This window comes from Typopeltis vanoorti, chromosome 5, assembly GCF_054136105.1.
Source record: "Typopeltis vanoorti isolate ZY-2024b chromosome 5, IOZ_Tvanoo_1.0, whole genome shotgun sequence".
Taxonomy (NCBI): Eukaryota; Metazoa; Arthropoda; class Arachnida; order Uropygi; family Thelyphonidae; genus Typopeltis; species Typopeltis vanoorti.
The window spans coordinates 141,354,311-141,376,826 of record NC_143553.1 but is presented as its reverse complement, the minus strand read 5'-3'; the positions used below and the strand labels follow the sequence as shown (position 1 = coordinate 141,376,826).

General features: G+C 34.0%; 1 protein-coding gene across 1 annotated transcript in view; it reads right to left on the bottom strand.

Moving 5' to 3' along the window:
- Positions 1-22,516, bottom strand: part of RpLP0-like (ribosomal protein LP0-like) — a 141,190-nt gene that overhangs the window by 37,122 nt on the left and 81,552 nt on the right. The window contains exon 4 of the mRNA XM_090392790.1: positions 11,341-11,490. Coding sequence (XP_090248916.1) covers positions 11,341-11,490 — 150 coding nt within the window. The remainder of the gene's footprint in view (positions 1-11,340; positions 11,491-22,516) is intronic.

Below are 22,516 nucleotides of genomic sequence, written 5' to 3'. Positions count from 1 at the left end.
AACATTTTATCCTAAAAAGAGGAGAGGAGTTACATTAGAACCAAGTATATGGCATATGTTTCCTGACATTCAATATCTATACAAACATTATTTCATAATTTATAAAAAAAAAATTTAAGTGAATTTGTCTTAGAGATTAGATGACCAACAATTATATATATGCCAATCAGATTTTTTTTAAAAAAAGGCAAACCATCAATCCATTTACAGAAAATTTTATCAATTAAGGAGAAAGAAAGAAAAATAAAGTTTCAATGAAGTTCACTGATGGACATTGCAGAGAAACCTTAATTCATACTAAAGCTTAGAAGTCCAATGCTTCTATAGTTTGGATTCTTGCTTAAGTTCATTATTTATGGATTATCTAGAAAATAATTCCAAACTAATCTCACAAAATGAAATCATTTTATTCATTCAGAGCAACAGATTATCAGAGAACCAATATATTCAGATGTAACTCCCAATGTTTATCAGTACATTTGAAGATATTATGGTTATATTATGAGGATTATTTCTCTTATAAAGGAATTACATTGCTGACCAGCACGTGTAAGCCTCTAAAAATAAATTTGTGTAGTAAAGAATATTTGACAAGTTCCTAAATGAAGTTCTCTCTCTCTCTCTCTCTTCCACCTCAAGAATATAATTTGCATGCATGCACACACAATCAATTTCAATGACACTTTTCTTCTCTATGAATGATTTTGAAAAATAATAAAATTTGTTCAAAAAAGTACAGAAAAAATAACCAAAAATACACAAAGGAAACCTATTCGTTTAATCATAAAACTGGATCAGTAGCCAGAATTGAAGAATGAACTGGAAGATGGTTTGACAATAAATGAGATAATGCAAGATTCGTACAAATAATGTAAAATCTACATGGAAAGTAAAAAAAAAATTATGAAAAGAGGCAAGAAAACAAAACATAAACTGCATTCTCAATAGTTAGCCTGTAGAAAAATTCAAATACAACCAATCCCATTTGGAAATTTTTTCCAGCCTGTGACTATGTAAGCAGCATTTATGCATTTCAGCTGTGAGGTTATATTTCATCATGGCATGGATTTTGCAAGTCTTGGGGCACCACTGTTGAGTCTATGACCCTATTTATATGGAGGCCTGAAGTAGCTTTAAAAAAGTACCACATTTGGCATTAGAGAGGACTTCCAGATTATCAAACCAGCATAATCTAATCACAGCACTAAGGTGCTATTGGTTTAAACATTTTGTTAAGAAGAACAGTCACAATAATTCAAACACATGAATTACATATATGGAAACAAATAACAAAATAAGTAGAGCTGGCATGGTAAAGAGTCAGATGAATCATTTATATGGATCCAGAATCAGTTTCAGGTAAACAATGTTCTGGACATCACCAAATTTGAAATGTATTCTACTAAATCTAAAACAGCAAGAAGTGCATGATGCCATATGATTATGTGAGAAAATGTCTCAGTATAATAACAGAGCTGTACCAAAAATCTGTAATGCAGGCATCAATTCCTTAATGGTTTTCATCCCAGTATGAGACCACTACCCAGCTGACTGGAGATCTGAAGTGACTATTGAAAATGTTATGTTCTAGAGCAGTGTTTCCAGATTTTAACCCTCCCACCTACAATAGGTTTACAATTGTGTATGAAAAGGATTTGCATTAAAAAAAATTTAAAAAAATCAAATGGCTCCATTGAAGATGGAGATGCCAACGATTTTAATTTCATTTACAGGATATTAATCCTGCTCTATAGAATATCTGATGAGAAATAAAGAAAACTAAAATAAGCAGAAATAGTTAGTTGGACATATTATTATATGCATAGTATCTATAGCAGCTAAGTTTGGATTAAGTCTGAAATAAGCCTGAATAAGTATAGTGTCTATGCAGTTAAACCAAAAAAAAAAAAAAAAAGAAAGAAACCTTCCTCCAAAATTCAAAAAAAATCAAAACTGTCACACATATTCATATTTCATATTCACATTACCAACACCTGCAGCATCAACAATATTTTAATAACATGCATTCACCACCTTCAGTCATCAAAACATAATGTTCTGTTTCTGATTGAACCTCAAATTTCTGCTAAATCAACCACATCCCATCTTAACTGTTCAAATGACATCCTGTACGGCTCCTTCCACGATAAAAGAGGTGTTGTGCCTTTGTGTTCTGATATTCCTTTCCAAAGGACATCTAACCTAGAATCTTATCTTTTTGACCTCCTGTGGCTTAAGATTCCTTCCCCATTTTGTTTCATTCATCTGTTGCCTCTAAAATTCTCCCAAATCTGAAAATCATTCTAAACTCTCTGACTTCTTATCTTCAAAGTTCGATTTCCAAACAGTGAAGTCATCTTTCTTGGTGATTACAATGTCCACAATTCTAACTGGCTCCTTTTTTTTTCAAATTTCACTGACCAAGCTGGAAGATATGCAAAGATTTTTGCTGTAAGCAATGACCTAAAACAGATAATGCATCTCCCAACCTGAATTCCAGAGAATTCTCTTCAGTCATCCAACATTGGATCTCTTCTTATCTCCCTAGGTACTCCATTCAGATGACTGCCCCCTCTTAGTAATTCAGATCACAATCTCATTCAAGTTTCATCTCTGGTGGAAGAGATGAATCTTATTCTTCTTTCCATAGATTATTTTCATTCTTCTTATCCAGATACCTTTTGTGATCTTGTTACAGAAATAACTCATATTAGAATGGAAGCTTTCACTTTACCATCCAGATTTGAACCTGTTCAAATTTCCCAACCCACAACTAACCCGTTCTCAAAGAAGTGTGCCAGGGCAGTTCAAGAAAAGCAAATAGTGAATCACAAATGGCTTGAGACCTGCACAGTTGCCTGCAACACTTGTAAAACCATCATTAAAAGGGTTAAGTTTAAATTCAACAAGGATAAATATAGAAAACTCACTGATTGTGCAAATGGCAGTTGGAGCATTTGGCACCTCCTACCATACTGGAATCCAAGCACTGTATGCCTCCTTTAGTTTTTTTTGACAAAAAAAAAAAAAAAAAACAGCAAATTACTAAAAATTTTGGATACTAAAAAGCTTCCTGGTCCTGATTGCATCTCTCCAATTCTCAAACACTGTCTCCAGAATTAACACCACCTGTCCTGCATTGTTTGTACAATCTACTATACATATCTGGTACTTATCTCAATGCATGGAAGCAATCTCATATCCATCCAATTCCTAAAAAGGGTGATAGAAGTCAACCATCAAACTGCTGACCAATTGCCATCACCTCAGTTCTCTCCAAAATAATAGAGAAAATCATCAACAGCCAACTTCTCCACTACTGAGAAGCCCAACAAATAATCAGCAACCAGCAGTATGGATTCTGCCATTCAGGATCCACAGCTGACCTCATAACTTACATCACCTGTCACTAGACACGTGACATAGAAAGGTTTGGAGAAACTTGTGCAGTCACCCCTTGACGTTTCCAAAGACTTCAACCATGTGTGGCATCATGACCTGTAACAAATTGCCATCCTTTGGTCTCCCTGACACCCTCTGTAATTGGGTAACCAGCTTTCTCTCTGGTCATTCTCTGCAAGTCATGGTAGATGGATCCTTCTCTTCAAGCTTTACCACCAATGCTGGAGTGCCTCAAGGCTCTGTCCTATCACCTATCCTTGTCATGTTGAATGCCACCAAAACACAGTCTTTTCTCTCACAAAAGAGATCTCAGCTCACCTACCTTTACCTTCAGTAACACACAAATCACTAAATAACATTAGTTTTCTCTGCTTGGATGAGCATTTACCTAAAGTCTCTACTGGCATAACCACATCACATCAATAGTTCCTCAGCATCCAAGAAACTAGGAATTCTCTTTCGTTCAAAGGCTAGTTCACACCCAACCAACTCTTAACTATATACAAATCCCAAATCCTCCATGCTTAGAATACTATTCACATGTTTGCAGTGGCATACACCTAAAACTCTCTTAAAATCCTTGATACTATCCAGGGATGAGCTATTAGGCTCACTAATGATCCCTCTTACAGTTTCACCTCAACCCATCTATCATATAAAAACATATGAAACAATGCAGTGTTTCAGCACTGTGTCTATTCTAGAGGTACTTTCATGATCACTGCTCCAGTGAATTGGCAACCATCATTCCTTCACTTTCAGTTGCACCTATTAATACAAGAACAGCAGCTGCCCAGCAGCATCCCTTTGCTGTGCAACTGCAAACACACCGAACCTGCTTCTCCTCTTCCTCTTTTATTCCATCCACCTCTGTTCTCTGGAACAGTCTTTCTCATGACATATTCCCAAACAATTACAACTTGCAGTTCTTTAAAAAAAAAAAAAAAAAAAAAAAAAAAAAAAAAAAAAAAACCTATCTCAGTCCTCATCTGCATCTAAATACAACACACGGCACTGACATGCTTATAGGTCTCTTGATCTCTCGTATATGGGATTAATACAAGAAATAAAATAAATAAATAATTGTATTAACCTACCAATATCTTGATTAATAGCTTTAATGGAACACGTGCACTAGATATTATTATTATCATCATTATTATTATTCGTGACACCTCCCGCAGACTAATTGCAGGAGGACACCTACAACTCCCCACCGGACCTCTACTACAATCATCTACATCAACACCATCTACTGCCCACCACCACCACAAATAGTATTTTTTGTCTGTAAATTGCGTTTGTTCTGAAGGGCCAATTTGTCTGTATGAAGGATGAAAATTCTGAGTTTCCGGGAGGAAAAACTCTGCTACCTCCATATGAGATCAGCTATTAATGGTCGCTGGTACTGAAGTAAGTTTCACAGCTTACACATGTAACAAAAATTATGTAGAATTTATTCAAAAACTCCAATATATTTCATCGAACGTTATGAGGACATCATCAGGGAGATACTGTTAACTGCATTCAAAAGATTAATCAAAATAATAAGTCATAAATTATGAGTACATTAGCTCATGTCTTGGTCGCAGCTGAAATATATAATGTTACACTATTAGAGTTCAAAGGAACAATTGTGCAGTAAGTTGCATAGATAAAAAAATACAGTAAAACCCCAAAGTTACGCGGCAGGTGGGACCAACAAAAAGCACGTAAGTCGAATTTGCATAACTCGGGGTAAAATTTTGCATGTAATTTATATATACAAACATACAATTGGGACCAAAGGTTTACAAAAACACCTATATTTTTTAAGAAATACAGGGTGTTCGGGATAAATTTGACAGTTTCGTAAGGAAAAAGAAAATCTTCTTTGTATCTATTAAATTTAATGAATTGACAAAAAAACATTACAGGCAGAGTTAATTACAATACTATCAACAAGATTTACTCAAAATAACCACCATTAGCATCGATCACAGCTTCAATTCTGCTTCGGAACCTCGAACAAGCTGATGCTACAGTCTCCCTGGGAAGGGCCGCAAAAACTGTTTTAATTTTATCCATTAACTGGGCTTTTGTATTACTGGAAGTGCGATTGGTGTCTTTTTCAACTGCGCCCCATACAAAATAATCCATGGGATTAAGGTCTGGGGAGTTTGGAGGCCAAACATTTGGACTGGTGAAGTCGTAGAAATTTTCAGACAACCATTTTTGACTTTTCCCAGAGGTGTGGCAAGGGGCCGAATCCTGCTGCCATACATACGGCCTACCATTGGCTACCCTTGTTATCCAGGGCTTGACTACAGTTAGCAACTCCACGAACAAAGCCCGAATTCCAATGCCAGGGTTCTTCAACACCTGTTCCTGCAGATTTGCGAGGAATTCTGCTGTACGAACGCAATCAGATCGTCTGCTAGGGATCTTTCTTCTTGCTACATCCTCGTAGTCACCATTGCAAGTCTCTAGTTCATGCCTGATTGTTTTTACTGTATTCAGGGAGCATTGGGCAGCAGTCGTAATATCCTTATTTTGATGGCGGGCACGAATCATCATGATACAAGTTATTCTCTTCCATGATTCAGGTGGGTTCCAGCTATCCATCCTTTCTGACATCTTGTATATGAATGAAGAAGGGTCCAAACTTTTAAATGAAGAGAAGTGTGTGTTAATACATGTAACTTACGGAAAAATATAATTAATTATAAATATGTCAAATTTATCCCGAACACCCTGTATAATCATAATTGTATTTTTTCGTACATAAAAAAAAGAAAGTTATTTCGATGTCGATGGTTTCATAAAATCTAATAGATTCATCTGACGGCATAATGTCTTTTTCTTGTCGTGCAAAATTTCTTCATAGCAAGCTAATGATTTTTTTATTCCTTGCCTTGTGGCTACAATTCATTCCCGTTAGAACCTATGTCCTCCAAAATCTGTAAACCTTTCTTTTATGATTGTTCTTACTGTGGATTCCTGTAGATCGAACTTCTTTGCCAGCTCACAAACTTTCATTTTGCCTTCAAAATTCTTAATAATGTTGAGTCTTGTTTCCAAAGTCCATGTTTTTCTTTTCTTGCTAGCTGTAGAAGAATCAGACTTGCTTCTTTTGGATGACATTATTATTTTTTATGTGATAAAATTTTTATCAAGAACATAACATTAAACAATCGCAAGGTTTATAGACTGTAAAAATCGTGTATGAATGGAGACTGCACGAAACACGTCAGTGCTTGTTCACAGCATGTGCGACACTGGCGAATGCGCCCGGCAGATACGACTAGTGGTGAGGTGTGAAGCAGGACGGGAATATGTACATATAAGAAACCGCGTTGATTCTTATATTTTTGCATAAGTCAGGGTATGACTGTATATATGTATAAAATAATTATTAATTTAAAAAAAAATTATGAAAAAACTTCTTCACTCCAGCAAGTTCAATCATCTCTTCCTTGAAACATGTGAAATGCTAAGAAATTGTCTGAATCTGAACTGATCAGACTGTATGCCAATATCCAAGTTTTGGGAATATTAATTGTTTATAGTTTTTTTTTTTTTTTTTAAATGTTGAAAGTTACTTTAATATACCTATATTTTGGTTGCTTTTTGGGTCTTTATCCTGCCTTCCTGAGATTTTTTTCAAGTCTATTTTGCTACCCATTCCTCTGTTATTCTATGTAAGTGACCAAATCAAAACAGATATTTACATTCAGTGTGCGAGTAGAGCTCACACACTGAATGCTAACAGTGTAAATTTCCTTTCCAATATCATTCTTAATATGATGCTGCCATTGATATATATTCATTGTGCTAATTTTTCTCAGAAATCTCATATTTGTAGTCTAGTCTTTGATCAACTGTTTTATTTCAAACTCAATTCTCAAATCTGCCATACCAACTGTGCTTATTCTGTTATCTATTTCCAAATTGAATTTGCTATCTTCAAATTATATTTATCTAAAACTGTATCTGAATATTGTGCTTGTTTTTGTTCAAGAGTGCGCTACATGTTTTTCTTCTATCTTTCATAGTTTTATCTTTTTATTACTGATTTTCATACTAAATCTGTTAGAACAGGTATTCAATTGAGTTATGCCTGAAAACATGCACTGCATTTATTTAGGAGTATAACATCATTTGCATAATGCAGACATGAATATCTCTATTATTCAGCTCAGTTCTGCATTATGCAGATGATGTTATACTCCTAAATAAATGCAGTACATTTCTTCAGACATAACTATCTCTATTATATCAGGTTTAATGTCAATTTCCTTCATAGTATGACCTATAAGTGATGAATAATAAAATAGAATGCAACCATCTGTTACTCTTGATTTTACATCAAAATATCTACCTGTACCTCTCATTTCTAACTTTTGATTTATAACTAGTACATGATACTGTGGTGCATAATGTTCCATTTACACCATATAACTACTATTTTGAACCTTTCTCTTAGTGCATACCCCCCATCCCCTCCCTCCAGATCTCTTATATTCTCATGACATAATTATTTCCCCTTATCTTCCCTATTTCATCTGAACCTAGTTTGTTTTTCCCCAAATTTCTCTTCAATTTTTAGCATGCTTACATAAATCCTCCGCAAATTCTCACATTGTTTTATTCTTTTCTAATAGACAAGTACCACAAGTGCTCAACTGCAATCACAGGAATATAATAAGTATGAAATAAATAATAAATTATATAAATATATAATTTATTATATTATATATAATAAAAATTGGGTTCTATTTATTTACTATTTTTTTTTTATAATTATTTATTATTATCATTATCATGCTTTTTCAAGGATTTAGGCCTAGAGTGGCCTGTTCTGGTCTTAGAAGTCATTGTTGAATCTCTTTAGAGAACATCCTGGTTTTCTTTTTCCCAATGGTTTGTAATTTAAAATTTGTTTTGGTAATCTTTCTGTTTTCATTCTTCAACATGTTCCATCCATTTATGTTTATATATTTTTATTTTTTCTATTACTGATACCTGTTTAATTCTTTCATAATTTCTTCATTTCTTTTATGATCAAAAAGAGCATACTTTGAAGTTTTTCCTCACAAAACTTCATTCCAGCTGTTATTAATCTTTGTCTTTTTTTTTTAAATTTTTTTTTTATTGTCCAGACTTCACTTCCATACAGTAGGACTGGTAGCACTAATGTATTGTATACTTTTAGTCTGGTTTGTTTTTGAACCCAGGTTAGGTTTAAATATAGAGTTAATTACACCTGTTATATTTAAATATTTCAAAATGTTTAGGTTTATATCTTTTTCATTTTCATATGTAATCACACATCCCAGGTAATTAAATGAATTCACCTGTTCTAAAATCTTGTTATCTATTACTATTTTAGTTCTTATTGGATCTTGTCCTTTAAAGGCCATCATTTTTGATTTTTCTGTTGATATTATCATTCCATAATCTTTGGCTATTTCATTTAAATTTAAAATATCTTTCTGTAAATTATCTTCAGAATTTGTAATTATTATTTAATCATAAGCAAAAAGGAGTGTGTTTAAGTTCACAGTAGGAAAAAGTTTAATACCCTGATTGAAATTTTTATTCCATTTTATTATTTCATTTAATAAATATTAAAAAAGAGTTGCTGAAAAGGTATATCCCTGTTGGACTCCGTGGTTTATCTCTCTCAGATATAATAGTTCAAATATAATAATGTAATCTTATTTGTATTTGATTATTTTCATATATACTTTTGATAGCTTTTAGAATATTATTGGTATTTGTCTTTCTAATATGTTAAATAAAATACTTCTTTTAACTTTATCAAATGTTTTTTCAAAGTCAATAAATGTAACATATGTTTCTAAATTGTATTCTCTTCTTTTCTTTAGTATTAATTTTAGGCAAAAGGCCAGGTTTATACATGATCGTCCTTTTCTAAATTCATTTTGTACTTCTAAATAAAGTCTTCAGAATATTTTATTAGTTTGTTATTTAAAATTCTGCTATATATTTTATAACATGAATTTAGAATACTTATACCTCAATAATTTTTAGGGTGGTAGAGATGATCCTAAAAATTTTTTTATTGTAAAATAATAAATTACAAAATATTTATTATAATAATATAATAAAAATCAACCTTCACATCTGAGCAGTTCTGGTTAAATATCATCTATTCTAGCTGCCTTTCCACATTTCAGGTTTCTAATGTGCCTTCATCTCTAATATTGATAAGGCCAGCCTGGTTGGCCGAGTGGTTAGCATATCCACAGTCGAGAGGCTGCGTAGTCATGGATATTTGTGATTGCCCACTCTCCCAATATGGACTGGGTCACCATCGGAGTAGTAGACCCAAAAACCTCCCTCAATGGGAGAGGCCTTCACCCTGTAGTGGGTAGAAATATAGGCTGTCAATACATACACATATATATAATGCTAATTTCATACATATTTCACATATCGAGGTTACATTCTATTTTTCTGCAGGCCTGGTTGGCCGAGTGGTAATGTATACGCTCTCCAGTCAAAAGGCTGCAGGTTTGAATCCCGCCGCAGGCATGGATGTTTGTGATTGTCTGTGAAAATACTAGTGGTGGTGGACAGTAGATGGCGTTGGTGTAGATGATGCGATTCGCTGTAGTTGGTGGAGAGAGAGAGAGAGAGCTGTAGAGTAGGTGTCTTCCCTCGATGAGTCTTTGAACTCCCTGGAGGTGTCACATAATAAAAATAATTGAAATGCCTACACCTGAATGCTTTCCTCTTGAATATCTCCTATTATTGTTCTATCACTGCTTATCTCATTTAACACTTTCACAAAGTAAGAATACTAGACATCAAGAATATCATGTCGATCGTCTCTTAAGCCTTTTACATTACTCTTCCCTATATTTCTAAAGTTTTTCAATAGCCTCCAGCTTACCTTGGCCCCTTCATGATTTCTTCTATGTTCTTAACAAGGTTTACATGACTTTTGTTTAGCCAATTTTATATATAGCTTTCTTAAATTTTCCCTGTATTTTTTGAGGGCACCTGCTAACATACTTTCCAGGAGCATTCAATGTGAATTCTTCAAGTTGCTTTAACTTCTTGAGAACACTATAGTTTTAATGGAACCTACAGCATAGTATTTGAGAGTCAAATATGTTAGACACAATAAATAACTTTCATCACAAAATTAGCACAAATATTTCATACTAAAACTAACAGTAAACCATCAGTTTGGAACAAACAAGCAATTAAAAGAGATCGAATACAACAGAAACAGAACAATTAGTTAACCATGTTGAAAGTTTTCCCACATGGTTATACTATAAATTAAAGATGCCAAGAAATTGAATTCTTGGTTTCATCCTTTATCCAAGTATAAGCAAACAAAGTTCGTGTGTGAAGTCACTTCATGACTGGGCTACTTGTATATTGAGGCTAATGACTTAACATCAATTGCCTTAGTATGTGTGTGCATTGCATTATAAGATACTAAGGCAATTGATGTGAAGTTATTAGCCTCGATATACAAGTAGCCCAGTTGTGAAGTGACTTCAAGTGCAAACTTTGTTTGTTTACACTTGGATGAAGGATGAAACCAAGAATATAACTTCTTGGCATCTTTAATTGATAATCGGTTAACTAATAACAGCAAGTGTCATGTGCTACAGGGATCATATCAAATATATAATAAATCATTTTATATTTACAAAGGATGAGAATTACCAACTTTCAGAAGAGAGAGGCAATCATCCCAATTTACATTAGACCTGTATACCAGGGCTTCATAACGTTTCTTTAAAAATATTCATATTTAAAATTGCTTTTATGGAGAAAGTAAACATTGTTCCATTCCAAATGATACTAAGTTTGCTCTCAGTATTGTGTGAAGAACAAATAATAAAAATTGACTGCTGGAATCCAAAACCCTAAGGTGACCAGAAACATTACACAAAAAATATAAAAACTTACCCTAAGACTTCTTCCTTTGTTTTATTTGTGAACAGCAAACCACATTGTCCTTTTAAAGACTGGCTAATCTTGTGAACATTTTCTTTATATTCCTCTTCTTGCGTTCTGCCTAATGCTAATGCCATTACTTTATTCTTTCCAAAGAAAAACCTATCAATAAAAGAAATTTTCCTTTAAAGTATTATATTATCATCATATCCGCATAATACTTATTCAACATGTCAAGAAGCCATTAAGTGACTTAATTCATGAAAGTAATAAACAATTCATTATTATTAAATTACTGAATGTATGTTACATTTACCAGCCAATTTTCTTGTTTGTCAGTACAAAAAACAAAATTCCTAAGAGAACATATCCTATCATCTTAGTTGGTTGTGCATGAAATATACCCAATTAAAACCTAATGGATTTTTCCAATTTCTTTCACAAGAAAATTAGAAGTAACAAAACCACTAATTCGTAGCTATCTTAAATTATCATCATATTGAAAAATTAATTAAAACTATTCCCATAATTTTTCATTTTACACAAATTTGGATTCTAAAACCATGTTATAAATAATTATTTTAATTTTCTGACATTTTGACCTTCATATTAAGGTCATCATCTGGAGTATTACACACACACAGAGAGAGAGAGAGAGAGAGAGAGAAGCTAAATTACATTTCATACAGTATGCTGAAGAGACAATGATCTGATCAACAGTTATTCTACTGGCCTGACCTCTAGTGAAAATAATATAAAATTACAATAAATAAATTAATTAAAATAACTACATCAAAGCTATATTCTATTTAAGACAACATCAGAGAAACATTCTTTCATATAGATAGTTTTATTACAGTAAAAATGATGTCCTAATTTAACATGACAATGGTTATATTAGATTTAAGAACATGGACTATCCATAGTCCTATTTATAATTAACTCTTAGGGAGAAAGGTTAAGTGGCTAGAATATGTGCCTTCCATATTCTTGGGATTTTTAAACCAAGAATATGGAAGGCACATATTATGATTAGAGGATGGCTGATAAGAATCTCATAGGCTTCTTTAAATTTATATTCATCCCATATTTTGGTGCAATGTAAACAACAAGTGCTTTTCCAGTCAATTCAGGGCATGATCAGAAAGACCAGCTTGACCATAGTTATTATATTTAATGTGTCGTTTGCTCCTTTTTGCTGATAGGAATTGTGTGTCCTGTTTCCTCTATATGTTGTTTACATCACAGCAAAATATGGTATGAACATAAATTTAAGCAGGCCTGTGAGATTCTAATTAACCACCCTAATCTTAACAATAATAATGGTCTAAAAATCCCAAGAATATGGAAGGCACATATTCTACCCACTTAACTTTTCTACCTAAGAGTTAATTATAAATAGGTAATCCAGGATCTTAAATCTAATATAACAATTTAGGAGACATCATTTTTACTGTAACAAAACCATCTATATGAAAGAATGTTTCTCTGATATTGTCTTAAATAGAATATAGCTTTGATGTAGTTATTTTATTTCATTTATTTATTGTAATTTTATTTTATTTTCACTATAGGTCACTGTTGATCAAATCATTGTCTCTTCAGCATACTGCGTGAAATGTAATTTAGCCTCTCCCTCTCTGTGTGTGTTATGATGACCTTAATATGAAGGTCGAAATGTCAGGAAATTAAGATAATTATTTATAACATAGTTGTAGAGTCCATAATTTGTGTAAAATGAATGCTGATCACCATGTAACACTAAAGGAAAGGAAACTATTCCCATAAATATAGCAATCACTTTTTTTTCTCGCACAAACGATGCAATTTTATTTGTCCATGCACTGGATGTCTTTTTGTCACTCAAAATTGTTAACACTTTTCCATTTGATGTTTTGAACATTTTGGCATTCAGGAAATCTTATGTCCTAGACTCATTTCTGGTGGGGAAGAGAGGTATCCTACCTGACTTATAAATTAAATGTAACATTATTACTATTATGAATGCTTCTCCAAGGAGGACACACTTAGACTCATACTTAAATACCTATCATCTCCCCCCCCCCAAACACATTTATTGTAAGCACAATATCTAACAGCAGTCCATTCCACATGACATGCGAGAGGTCATCACATGTCATGTGGAATGGACCTTTCATACTTCCTAACAAATATCCCTAGTGAATTCCAGGGATGATCCCTCCCATGAGTTCTGTGTACACCATCCATAAGCTGCAAAACCTCACTATACTCTAAGATCTCCTTACTAACTTAATATGTCTCTAATCTCTCCATCTATTCCTCAACCTTAAGATCACATTTTCTCAATCTGTCCTCATATGCACAATTCTATAATCTTAATGTTTTCAACTATCTTTTACATTTAGCAGCAATATAGAAATGAAATACTATTTTCTCTATTAGCACATGCACACACATACATATATATATATATATACACACACACACACACACAACAAACTAGAAAGACATTCTTTTACAAATCTCGCCTGACCTATAAGTACTTTCTGAAGAAAGTTCTCAATGCCAGTTTCACTATTGCTTACTGGGACTGCTATTTCATGAATCTCTGAAACTATATGAAGGAGCTCACTATAAAGAAGTGAGATGAATAGTTCTGGTTCTAACACCATTCCTATTAGTGTAAAAACTACTTCCATTACCCATGAAGTAATATCTGCTATTAGTGACTAAACCGACAAAAAATGCATCCTTACTTTTTCTCTTCCAGATATTTTTTTCCCTTCTAAGCAAACATCTGTACATTTAGATTTTAATCTTTGCCCTGAGATTTTTGCTTCAAACACTTCTTTTGCTAATCTTTCATCTCTTGTTCATCTGTTTCATCACACCTGACACATTACATTAGTTATGCTTACACATTCTTGAATACTAATAACATCCAGTTACTTTCTAATGACTTAATTTTTAATATAGCTGACAAAAGTTTTTTTTTTTTTTTTAATGTTTATTTTCATAATACTGCTATGGCACTTTATCTAATTTGGTTAAAAAGTCAGGATAAGTTGCAGAGGAATTTATTTTAAGAAAATAGAAGAAAAAAAGTTAGCATAACACTTTGAATTCAAATATGAGGTTAAATATTACTTTACTTAACAATGTGATGTAGTTATTTTATTTCATTTATTTATTGTCATTTATGTGTTATTAATGTGATCGATGTAGATTATAAACAACAGCAGAGATAGTGTACAATTCTGCCTTATACCTGCTTTAATATTGCAATGTTTTCCTGTTCTTCAAATGCTGATATACAACTTCAATATAAGTTAAATTATATTTCTTTATCTCTTGTAAAACTTCATTTAGACCATATAATGTTAGCCTCTTGAATGCCCTCCAAACACATTTTCAAGATCTGCAAACTCAGACATCTTTCCTATCTTCTCCTAATTTTTTAAATGTTTATTGTAAGATAAAAATCTAGTCCTGACAAGCTATATCTGGCCTAAACCTCAGTCCTGCATTTTTCTTCTTCAACAAGTTTGTCTTCAACAGTTTTTTTGCCATTTATTAAGTATAAGACCATAACCACTGCTACTTGTTAGAGATTTGAAGTGGCTTGTAAAAGTAAAATGTTCTAGAAATCAGATTATCTAACCTTTAGCGCACTCACAGTACTAATTTAATATAGGCTTACAACTTTTCATGGGTGGGATGTACATTAAAAAATAATTTTAAAAAATACTTGCAAAGATCTTGTCTGAATTACTTAATTTGGAATTTCCTCCAATCATTTGGGACTTGGCTTTTGAATTATGTAAAACTTTCTAAATTATGTATAACCTGAAAAATGTTTATACTTCAATATTACAGAATTTCAGGTAAGGTATTATCTATCCAGCTGCCTTTCCATAATTTGAGTTTCTGATGCCTTTTCTACCTTGAGTACTGTTATATACTACTATTTGCACTCCTCTTGGATATTTTTAGTCGCTGTTCTTTTATATTTTTCATATTCTCTAAGAGAAAACAGATTTACTAGTCAGAAACTGTTCATACACAAAATCCCATATAAGTTATCTGGAAACCTGTCTCAAGATAATGCACAATAAAGGTTTTCTTGTTTGTCATGCATTTGCTCCATGTGAATTTACACCATTTCTACTGAAACGTGTTAATAATAATAATATCACCATTCTCAGAGCAAAAATCCAGCAAGTATTTACTATTATATAGAAGTTCTGCCAGGGGTACATGAAAGGATCATTAGAACACAAAGAAATAATTGAATTATTCAGTGATCAATACTTTGCCAGAGTTCATCATCCAGGTGGAAATATCAAAAATAATATTATTTTTTAATGATAAAAAAAAAAATTATCATCCAGGCTGACTGTTGTGATACAAACCAACAAGAGAAAAGAGGTAGATAAACTAAAGGTGTTTAGGATTTAAGAAATCTTAATATGAACAGAAACAATGGGAAGGAATTCTTGAAAGCCTATGTGTTACAAGAGATGACTGTGTCCTTAATTAGGCTATTTAATTAAGTCTCAGCATGGTAAGATCTCAAGAAAATGGAAAGAAGACAAAGTTCCATTACATAAATGGAGAAACTAAGACATAGACAAGAAATTATAGACCAATCATATCTCAGGAGTGGCAGCTAAGGTATTGGAAAAGTTGACTTACGACAGAATTGAGGAATGGGTGGATAAGCATATGATACTATATAAAGAAAAGCACAACTTTTTGAAGAGGAGGTCTGGAGTTAATAATTTATTGACTTTCTACAATAAACCTCCAGTTGAGCTGGATAACAGAAATGGCTATATGCTATGACATAATACTAGATAGGAATATGATAGTCTGTGAGGGACAGAACAGTTTTCTGAAGGGAAGATCTTGTTAATTTATTCATCTTCTACAATAAACTGGCAGTTGAGTTGGATAATGGAACTGGCTACACAATGCCAAGGCATCTGACACGATATTATTATTATTATTATCTGAGACTTCCAGGGAGTCAAGACCTCATCGAGGGAGGCTATAAATCACCCAAACCAGCTATCATACCCTCCCTTAAATTCATTCACACTAGATGCACTCACTACCCTAACCCTAAAGGTAAATTATTCCACTCACTCACTGCTCTCTGGGAGAAAAAACCTAGCTCTTATCCCGTTCTTGATTGCAAATAAATTTAACTTCCATGGATGCCCCATGTTCTCTTCCCACCTTCCATATAATGAAAAATTTCATCAATTGATATCCTATAACACCCATTCAAAAGTTTATAGATCATATCACCCCTCTTTCTCCTGTTAACCAGAGACTGCAATCCACATACTCGCATAATCCTGATATAATCTTTGTAACTCTTCTTTGAATCCTTTCCACAGCTTCTTTATTTCTTTGGAACCAGGGAGACCAAATCTGTGCACAATAATCCAGGTGTGGTCTTATCAAAGCCTTATAAAGAGGCAAAATGACTTCCTTATCCTTACATGTCAAGGTTTGCTTCAACATCGCAATTATCCTCTGAGTTGTATTTGCAACTTTTGCAATGTGACCTTTGAACTTTAAATTCCTATTCACCAATACGCCAAGATCACTTGCCTCTTCAGTTTCTTGTAGAATAATCCTGCTAATATAATATGCTGTTCAGTGGCAGCTGGTGACAATAGAAACAGGTGGGGCCAGGGAACAAAAACAAGCCACTGGGTGTCCACAAGCTCTCGCCACCAAACAAAACATAATAAAAACAGAACAAAGATTTTTTTTTTCATCACTCACACTAAGCCATGATTTCTTGTCAAACCAGGTTACATAAAATGTTCTTGTTTTTTTACCATCTTGTTGAGTACTATGCACATCTCTGGGTTGGTATGCGCCAAGTCTTTTGATTTCCAATTTTTCTTCTCGACTTAATAACGAGAAATTCTTTTGCAATAAATTATCGAATTTGTTCATAATTAAAATGTATTGTTCATGGGCGTAATAAAAATTTAAACTTTAAAATAAATTATAACAAAAAATGACAACAATAATTAAACACGCTAAAAACAATAAAAGGGCCAGAATAAACAGGCCCCAAAATAAGCGTTGTGCCCGGTAAACAAACACGCTTGCTAGTGCACGTTCTTCACAATCAAAGAATCGCGCGCTATGTACATATGTGCCAAAACAGTGACTGGGCCAGACTAAACTGGCCCCAATATAAGAGCTGCACCCGGCAAACAAACACGATTGCTAGTGTAAGTGCTTCACAATCAAAGAATAGCACGCTACGTACGTACATGCCAACACAGTGACTGGGTCAGACTAAACTGGCCCCAAGATAAGTGATGTGCCCCGTAAACAAACACAATTGCTAGTGCACGTGCTTCATGCATGCCCTGGCCCTGTGTTCTACACATATAAAAGTACAGGCCAGAGACCGTACTAAGTTGCATTATACAATATTGCCACAAAATACTACAGTAATTTTTTTATTAAACAATAAAACCTGTTGGAAATAGATCAAAAAATAATAATTACAAGAAACATATTTTTTAAAACTACAATTATTGGGACCAGTTATACAAAACTAGTATAACTAGTTTTGTTTAACTACAAAACTAGTTATAGAAATATAGGTGGGGCCCAGCCCCTATAGAAGAGCTGCCCCTGATGCCACTGGAACGCTAATCACAGTGTAAAGTGCATAACTTTACACTTACTAACATTAAATTGACAGCCATTTTCATTTGCCCAAATTTCCAGTCTATTCAAATTATTTTGTGATTACTGAATATCAGTAGCATCCCTGATTGCCCTGCCTATCTTCACATCATCGGCAAACAGTTGCACATCGGATGTTAGATCCTTCCTGATTTCATTAATGCATAGATTAAAACAATAATGGTCCAAGGACTGAACCCTGAGGTACATCACTGGTCACCTCAAATCTGACAGATTCACACCTACTGTATACCACTTTTTGATATCTGTCTGTCAACCATCCCCTGATCCAAGTCAAGAGTTTATATTCCAATCCCATATTCTCCAGTTTATGCAACAGCCTTTCGTGTGGTATCGTATCAAATGCCTTAGAAAAATCCAACATCATCATAGTGTATCCATTCCCTTTATCCAACTTGACCATAACATTGTTATAAAATATGAGCAAATTGCTAAAACATGACCTTTCTTTAGTAAATCCATGCTGTTCCTTGCAGAGTATAGTATGTTTGTCTATCCATTTCTGTATGCAAGTTCTTACCAACTTTTCTAAAATCTTCACTACCACACCAGAGATAAGTCAGTCAGTTTATGCACCACTTTTGTACTATGGAAATATCATATATTCCTTCCATTCCTGGGCTGAGACTCAAGTTATACAAATCAGTTTCTGAGAAGAAAAACCCTGCACCTTCATGTGAGACCACCTAACTCATCTTCAAATGCCCTGATAAAGGTTCTTCGCTTCCAAAATGAGATTCAAACCCAATTCTTTTCCAAAATGAATTATCTAATCAACTGAGCTATGGAGGCTCTTCCAACATTAACCAGTTGCTAATTTCTCAAATTTTTACCATACTGATGCACACACAGTGAACAACCTCTCATATATGCAATTACCAAAAACTGCACAACTATCAATAACTGCTCTGATACCTTTCCTTTGGAAAGAATTATTCTTGATAAATTAACAATTTTTTTTCATTATATGGAAGCTGGGAAGAAAACACAGTGACATCCATGGAAGTTAAGTTTGTTTGCAGTCAGTAGATTTAGTAGGTTTTTCTCTCACAGAGCAATAAGTGAGTGAAACAGTTTGTCTTTAGGGAGTAGTGAGTGCATCTAATGTGAATGTGGCTTCCCTCAATGAGTCCTTGACTCCCTGGATATCTCAGATAATAATAATAATGAAAAGCAGTTTCCTGTGAATGCTGAAAATCATCATCAAATTCCTAACATGTACCCTCAATGGGTGTACAGGATATGATAGTACTACATGAAAAATTTACATCATTACTAACTTCCTATCTACAATTTTCATCCAAATCAGTCGGCAACTTGTCAAGACTCCAACATTATCGGATCTTATATTTCTATCATATAAGGCACTTTGTACCGTATCAATCCACCTATATCTTGGTCTTCCTCTGGGTCGTTTTCCTGCCAAACTGGCAGAGAACACTTGTTTTGCTAATCTTTTCTCGCCCATTCTGTTCAAGTGACCATACCACCTAAGATTAGCTCTGTTAACGCATTCCTGGATGCAGACAATGTCAAGTTCTTTTCTAATATTCTCGTTTTTAATATGATATTGCCATTGATGCCATCTGTTCACGCTCTAATCTTTCTCAGGACTCTCATATCTGCAGTCTCTAGTCTTTGGTCAAGTATTTTACTTCTGACCCAGCTCTCAGATCCATAAGTTAAAATTGGTTTGAATACTGTCATGTATACAGCTAATTTAGTGTTCTAACTAATTTCTCTCTTATTCCATATGAATTTATTCAATTGATTTCCTACCATACCAGCTTTGTTGATTCTGTTCTATATTTCCATATTTAATTTACCGTCTTCATTAAAAATCGTGCCTAAGTAGCTGAAATGTTTTACTTGTTCCACAGGTTTCCCGTTCACAACACAATTGACATTTTCAACGATTCTACCTATTTTCATTGTTTTTGTCTTTCTATTGCTGATTTCATACCATAGCTATTACAACAGTTATTCAATTTAGTCAGGGAATCTTGTAAACTTGTAGCGGATTTATTTAGAAATATAACATCGTCCGCATAAAGCAAATACCACTTTCCATCATAATGTGATCCACATAGATAATGAATAACACAGATAATGAATGTACATCCTTGTCTCACACAAGATTTAACATTAAACCATCTTCCTGTACTTCCTTCAATTCTAACTGCTGACTTGCAACTCAAATAAAAACTAAGTATTGCTTGATTTAATGCCCCATTGACACCATATAACTGTAGTGTATCAAATAGCTTCTGTCTTGGCACCTTGTTGTATGCCTTTTCTAGATCGACAAAGCTTAAATACAGATCTTTGTTATATTCCCATGCTTTCTCAACTAATTGTTGTAAAGTGAAGATCTGATCCTGACAGCCTCTATTTGGCCCAAATCCAGCTTGTTCTTCACCAAGCTTTTCTTCCACAATTCTTAACTGTTTCTCAAGTATACTGGCATAAATCTTGCCTGTTTTATGTTATATGGGTACTGTTAGAGCTCTACTCCAATCATCGGAATTCGTCCCTCTGTCCAGGCATTCTGAACTATGCAGTGTTTTTTCTTACACTAAGTTTTTTTCTTACACTGTAAGACTTTACTACCATACTTCAGCATTTCTGGTCGAATATCATCTACTCCTGCTGCCTTTCCACATTTCAGACTTTTGATGGCTTTTTCTACTTCAAGTATGGATATGTATTCCTCGCTGAATGCCTGTTGCATGTTTTTTACCACTGTGCTATCACTGCTTGTTTCATTTAGCAATTTTTCGAAGTAATTGCTCCACACTTCAAGGATATCTTTTTCTCCCATTTTCATGTCACCTTTATCATCTCTAATTTCTTTTACAGCACTCTTTCCTCCATTTCTAAGCTTCTTCAACAACCTCTAGAATATTTTGCCACCTTCTTGATATTTATTTTCTATGTTCTTACCAAAGTCTTCCCATGACTTTTATTTAGCTAATTTTACACAGTGTTTAGCTTTCTTACATTTGTCTCTGTATTCTCTAAGAACAAAAGCTGACTTATTTGCCAGGAACTTTTGATATGATTTCTTCTTTTCCTTCACTGCCTCTTTAACTTTCTGTGTCCACCATGGAGTTCAGATTTTTCTATCCTTGCAGACAACCTCACCACATGCCTCTCTGGCTGAATCAATCAGGGTTTTCTTCAAGGTTTGGTTCTTGTTCTCAAACTCTTTCATTTTTTTTCAATAATCTTTGTGTATTTTAGTCTACAGTTCACATCTGAGAGCTGCTCAACTTTTATTCGCTTTAAAACTTTCTTACATGTCATTCTTTTCAATATGAAATTCAATTTTATCCTGCTCAAGACTAAATAGTGATCGCTTCCAATTTCAAATCCTCTGTACACTCTGGTGTCCTGCACGAGGGAGAAACATCACTATCCACAATAACATAGTCAATGAGGCTTTTCTTATTCCTAGCCTCTTCTCTCCATGCGAATTTGTGCACATTTTTATGTTGGAACATGGTGTTAGTAATAACCAGTCCATGTCCTGAGCAGAAATCCAACACGTATTTGCCATTATTATTAGCTTTGCTCTTTTCTCCAAATTTTCCTAAAATATTTTTGTATGTCTCACAATCATTTCCTACTCTGCTATTTAGATCCCCAACAAGGGCCAACTTTTCCTTTTTCATTGTTCCTCCACTTCTACCTTAGCAGAACCTTCTGTGGGACCATAGGCACAAATAAGTCTCATTGTACAGTTCCCCATTCTGATATTTGCCCATATCACTCTACTTGAGACTGCCTGCCATTCAAGAAGATTAGCCTCGTATTTAGTGTTGAATACTATGGCTACCCCTTCTTTTCCTTGATTGTCATTGCCTGAATATAACATTTTGTATTTATTGCTCAGAAAGATCTCACTGGTTTTTGTCTTTTTTGTTTCAGTCATCCCTATTATGTCGATCTGGTACTTATCTAATTCCTCAGCTAGCTCCATTTCTTTGCCATTCAGGCTTCTTATGTTGATAGTACCGATCTTTAACTCTGGTGATGTTGGGTTAGGGTGTGCTTTCAGATTTGTTCCAGTAGCTGACTTTGTTCGCTCTGGTTCCCTGCCAAAAACAACGGGGGCCTTGTTTAACCAGGCAACGTCCCAGCCGGTTTGTCATGTTGTACCGTCATTTTGTATTTTGGTTTAAGCCAATAAGAATACAATTTGGTTGGCTAAATACCAAATTGCCAGCCCATCCTCGTTCGTTAAGTATCCAGGCAGATACTGAACAGGGTGCACCACGAGAAGGTGAGGAGTGGACATTAGATCAGAAACTTTAAAGGCTATTTGGAGGTCTCCTCTCAGTTATATAGCTTTGACCCTTATGCACCCATTGCTGAAAATCATTTAAATTAAATTACTGTATTAAATTCCATGAGCCGCCTGAATATTCAGGACTTGCAGAACATGCTATAATAATAT